Source organism: Gastrolobium bilobum, unplaced genomic scaffold (assembly GCF_033153095.1).
Source record: "Gastrolobium bilobum isolate Gb01-03AN ecotype WA unplaced genomic scaffold, APGP_CSIRO_Gbil_v1 utg24801, whole genome shotgun sequence".
NCBI lineage: Eukaryota > Viridiplantae > Streptophyta > Magnoliopsida > Fabales > Fabaceae > Gastrolobium > Gastrolobium bilobum.
In genome coordinates, this window is record NW_026895115.1 from 133,117 (window position 1) to 138,772 (window position 5,656).

The 5,656-nt window shown below is 36.6% G+C and overlaps 1 protein-coding gene across 4 annotated transcripts; it reads right to left on the bottom strand.

Annotated features, from left to right (window-relative positions):
• Nucleotides 1-354: 354 nt before the first annotated feature.
• On the bottom strand, nt 355-5,656 carry LOC133312899 (proton pump-interactor 1-like). Of its 4 annotated transcripts, none has more exons than XM_061514205.1 (8): nt 5,563-5,656; nt 4,547-4,955; nt 2,778-2,963; nt 2,496-2,675; nt 2,203-2,397; nt 1,819-1,917; nt 1,187-1,702; nt 355-915 (listed from the first exon to the last, which is right to left on the bottom strand). In XM_061514205.1, exons 2-8 carry the CDS (start codon nt 4,913-4,915, stop codon nt 610-612), a joined length of 1,851 nt encoding a protein of 616 aa, XP_061370189.1. In that variant the 5' UTR covers nt 4,916-4,955; nt 5,563-5,656; the 3' UTR covers nt 355-609. The 4 variants fall into 4 exon arrangements, with proteins under 4 accessions (XP_061370189.1, XP_061370258.1, XP_061370389.1 ...); XM_061514274.1 differs by having other exon boundaries at nt 5,412-5,650; XM_061514405.1 differs by having other exon boundaries at nt 355-903; nt 1,181-1,702; nt 4,547-5,650.

Here is a 5,656-nt window from a genome sequence, read left to right on the forward strand (position 1 = left end):
AAAAGAAATTAAACAAAAGATGAAAATGGTCAAGTCTAATTAAAATAGTGATGAGAATTAAGTTAAGTATCAAGACATGAAAAAGCTGAGCCAATTATGCTCTAAACTCACAAGACCCAAATGATACAATCGGAAGGATCTACAGTCTAACGAAAAGTTGAAGTAAAGCTTTCGTTTGAGGTTTCAATTTTCAAGTTCTAGAACCGATGACTTGCACCAACTTAGATAGCCCAGGGTTTTAATTTTCAAGCCATGTTCATAATTTATAAAAGATTTTGTTCTATATTATCAAGACTATAACCACCATAGAGAAATGTCAACAACAAAGTTTAGTATATCAGTGTCATTCCCTGACCAATTAACTATAAATAAATAATAAAAAAGAAACACCAAATCCAAGCTTCCGGCAACATGAAATCTTAACAAAATTTGAAAATACAGTCAGACTAAATGTGCAACTTCTCACCACAAAAAGAGCTAAGCATGCATGGTATGTTTGATCCATTCTCCCAAGAAGATGTATAGAACATAAAAAATAAAAACTTACTCTGGCAAACCTAGCCACTCCCACATAAAATTGGTTTCCAGCTCCTTCTAGATCTAAGCTTTTCAGAGAAGATAGATGTATCCAAGAACCAACAAGATCAGAACTAACAGAGCACAGGATGCAACCCAAACCCAGTAATTGTTAGACCTTTTCCTCTTAAGAATAGCTTTCGGAATCGAGTCAGGGCCTTTGGTTCGATTCCTGGACCTAATGCTGCTCTCCTTTATGACCTTTTCCTTCACCACCGGAGCCGAGGCTTCGATGGTATCGTTAAGCTTTTCCTGTTCGGTAGCTTCCCCCGCCACTTCATTTGCTGGTTCCTCAGGATTGGGAACAGCAGCAGCCTTCTTTGCTTTCTTCTCTCGTTCCTAAAATAAATCATGAGCCAATTTCATACTTCAATACCTAATTTAGTATTCACATAACATAAAAAAGGACAACCTGGAGTTGCAAGGTGCCCCGCTATGCACAGGGTCCAAGGAAAGGCTATAGTAGGCAGCCTTACCTCGCATTTGCAAGAGACTAATTACATAAATCAAACCTGTGACCTACGTGTGAGTGTAACATGGCGACAACACTAACTGTGGTGCCAAGAAAACCCTTATGTATTCGCAAAGAAAGAATTGTATCAACAATCACCTTAAGCTTCTTCTCAGCTTCCTTTTGTGCTCTGATAGCTGCTTTGGCTGCAGCTTTCTCAGCTAACTTCCTCTTCCTTTCCAAGGCCTGCTTTGCTTTTTCGATTTCCTCTTGTCTTTTCATCTCTTTCAACTTTGCTGGATCAATTGCAGGCTCTTTGGTAGGAGTTTCCTTTCGCGGCTGTTCAAATTCATATTCATCAGCATCTTCTAAATCCTTATTACCCAGATCAGATTTCAAGTCTCTTCCTTTGTTTTTGGTTTCTTTCTGAACCTTCTGAGTGGGCAGAGCTTCTTGTGGAGATGGTTTAGACTCCTCCTTTGGCTGTTTTACACTGCTTTTTGGTAATGTTTCAGTTTCAGCGGGTTTTGGTTCTTCTAGCAGTGGCTTTTCATCTCGGTTTCTCATCCGTCCATCCCTACTCAATTGCCGAGTATCCAATGATGGTAAAATTCTTTTCTCATAGTCATTCCTAAAGGCTTTGTCACTGCTCCAGAGTGAATTGAATTTCTCAACCTAGAGCCCACAAAAAAAAAAAGTAAAAAAATAAGATTGCAACCACAACCCAGCATAGCTAAGAAATCAATTATTAATATCAGATGTTGATCTGAAGGAAAACTATGTAGTCAAACCTCTGTTGGTAAAAGTTCCTCAAGAGCATTAATATCTTTCTTTCGAGCAAGATCCCATGCCTTGTTCAAAACTGTCCGACTTTGGTAGAAATAGGTGTTCTGAAAAATTAATATTAATTCAAATTCAGAAATTATTCTTCTGTGCAACATTAAAAAAAAAACTGAAAAAGAAAACAAATTTTGGAAACAACAAATTAAAATACTGTCTAATAGCATGCCATATAACCCTTCTGGAGCAGCAAAAAAGGGGAAGGGCCAAGGAAAGCTTTGTATAGGTCAATATAAATTTGGATCAGAAGAAAGGGTCTAGCTTAGTACCACATCTCAAGATTAAGAAATATAAAAGTAAAATGTGTGTGTCTGTGACTAGAAAGCAAAACATACCCCCTCATCACGCTGTTTTCTTAGCTGCTGAATGCTCTCAAAAGCTTTTTCCCTCTTCTGAGTAACAGCTGCCAGGTCTTCCTGCAAAGACTGGATATCCTTGTCTATGGCTTTCAGTGCATCATCAAGTTGCTTGATTTTGGACCGAATTGTTTGTCTCTCTTTTTTCATTTCATCCAAATTTCCACCAATAAGCTGTAATGGAAAACAATTGTTAAAGAACTTTAAAATAAATAAATACACAAGTAAATATTCAGAACACTTATCACAACAATATAAAAACAAAATATTACCTTAACTGCATCTTGAATGTCTTCTTTCTGCCCAATAGAATCCTGTACTTTGGCCCTCATGGCAGCATTAGCAATAACCTTCTCCCTCGTCCCCTCGAGCTGTTTGATTTCTCGAAGGATTTGTTTTTCCTCAGACAATGGAATGCTCTCATGCTGTATGCGGTATTGCAAACTATATATCTGCACCCATCAAAGCATATAGAGAGCAGTGGGTGAATCAAGGATAGAGAGGATTACCTACAATATAGACAAAGTGATGAAGTCTGCATAAAAAGAACTTACTATATTATTAAGTTCCTCCTCAGATGAGCATAATCCACCCCGACCTGCATTGTTAGCAGTACGCAGCTTGCCCAGTGCCTGCTGCAAAGGTTCAATCTCCTTTAATTTCACATCCACAACACTCTGAAATTGCCTATTTTCATCTCTTAGAGACTTAATTTGAGAAATCAACTCTGCTCGTTCTGACTGCATCAAGACCAAACATGCAATACATTAGATGTTTGTGTTGATGGAGCCTATCATTTCACTCCAAGATATTAAACTTTAATGGAAGGACAGCTCATTGTGAAGTCATATACAATCCCCATCAATTTTCGCTTGCATAACAGATAAATTTCCAGATAAGAAAAGTTTTAGCAGACTTTATTCCACACCTATGTTTCAATACTAGGCTACTAGCCATATTTTTTTTCCTTTTATATATTAAAAAAAAAACGGTAGCTGATATGGAAAATCAGCTAAACCTTATCTCACTAGGTCAGATCAGGTACATAGATCAATCTATGTCACAGGGCTCTATTAGAACCTCAACATTCAGTAAAACCATTTATAGAATAATAATATCACATTTAGCATATAAATACATACTTTAATTGATCTCACATACAAAACAAAGTCCTGGTCCTAAAATCCATATTTCCCATTTCGGGAAAATGCAGCTTTCTGGCAGATAATAATTCCTATCAATAAGCCCAATAAGTGTTCAGAGTAAGCAATGCAATATTCAACCAAGGAGGGGAAATGCAGTTGCATAGGGGTCATGGTTGCATTGCGAGCTGCAATCACGGTGTGAAGCTGTTGCGGCAGCTGCCACAACTGATAAGTTGCAGCCGCATCACATTAAGCAGTTCCCTATTTAAATCCTTGAGTTGGTCTTTCAATTTTAACTTAAAAAGTGTAAGCGATGCAATTCGCAATTTAAATCCTTGATTAGCTCTTTCAATTTTTACTAAAAAGGAGGAAGCTGATTTTTACCTTTTTTCTTAATGAGGGTACCATATTCTAACAATGGTAGCTAATATTTGTCACGTGTTCATTTAATTGAAATATAAATACAAAAATAACTTACGGTATTTATATTTCAAATAAGTGGGATACGAGGACAAAAATTATCCACTAATTGTTAATGGGAACACAATTAGAAAGTGTACCAAATAACCTCCTACAATAAAGAGCTAATTAAGTCTTTGGTCTTTATATTTTTATTTTGTCTTATTTAGACCTTACATTTTACACTTGCACTTTGGTCCCTCAACTTACCAAATACATCCATTGTTATCCTTATGTTGATCCTCTATCCAAATTATTTTGATCAATAATGACCCATGAACCGTTATTCAATAAGTAATCTTAGAAGCAATTCCAACACAGGAAGTCACCATTTAACTGAATAATCCAAATATAGGTTCGCCATAAGAATAACATTTATTCTAAATGGAAAATTGAGGGACTACAGTGAACAAATTAAAACAGTAACGACAAAAATGAACACACCGAAAAACATATAACTCCCAAAAACTTAATTCGATTAGACCTATAATATATATATAAATTAGATAACGTTGTATCCAAAATCATTATGCAAGGGAATGATGCATGTCCAACATAATACAAAGAGACATTGTTTGACAAAGTTGAAAATGAAGAGGAAAAGGACAGAAGGCATATGTAATTCCCTCCTTAATTTCGTCCTTCGATTGTCTTTCCATTTTCAACTCCATTGAGAACAACTGTATCAAGCAACCATGAAGAAAGAATTCTCAACTCACCCGTTTTGCCCTTAGAGCTTCGATGACCTGAATCCGCTCTTTATTTTTCTGGTTTATCTCTTTATCCAGCTTATCAACTTTAGATTTAATGTTGGGATCTTCATAGGACCGGAACCTGGCAAAATAAAAAGAATGTGTCTGCTGAGGCGCCGGCCACTCTTCAACAACATTTTTGGGGACATTGGAATCTGAAACACCATTTCCTTCTGCTTTAGCAGATTCATCTCCATGTGACCCAAATTTTATGGCCTCTCCATCTCCCTGAGCTTGTTCCAGTTTCCCAATTTCAGTCGAAACAGATTTGTCTGCTTCAGCACCATTCTCCACTGGCCCTTGAACCATATCAAATCCATCAATTTCAACCGCCATGGCTCCCACTACAGGACAGCCTCACAAAAACCCAAGAAACCTAATTCCAAAACAAAAATACTTCATATGAATATAGGGAACATTCCAACAGCATGTATAACTCAATAGTTTGATCCACAGCCCTAACAATCAGCCAGACAAATGCCAAACCATGAATCAAACAGAAAAAAATTTAGGATTGTTAACCGTGATTATCAATTTAAAAAAAAAAGAAAAGAAAATGCAATACATACACGAATTCTTTCAATTTAATCACCATCAGACAATTTCAACCATCCATGTCAAATGTACAACGGGATCAATAGACTATATCATCTTCATCTCAAACATGCAAAATAAATGACACCCAAAATAATAATAAAATAATAAAAAAAAGATTTTTACACAAGATCAGGGGCTTGTTCTATGAACAAACCAAGCATGCAAACCCAAATCCGAAAGAAATGAGACAGTTACAAGAAAGAAAGAAAATCTCAAAAGGGTATGATCTGAATACCTTGAATGGCTATACCCACGATTGATAAGGCCAAAAAGACATAAAATTTGAATTCAGAAGCTTCAGAAAATCAGAAATGCACAAGCAATAAAAGGGGGAGAGAAAATGATACCAGTGTGGTGGAGTGAAATAAGCACAAAAGGATTATTACCCAAAAGAGATTGCCAAACAAGAAGACCCCTTTTTGACAAAGGGCCACCAAAATCCAATTCCAAAATTAGGACTCGCTCTCTCTCTCTCTCTCT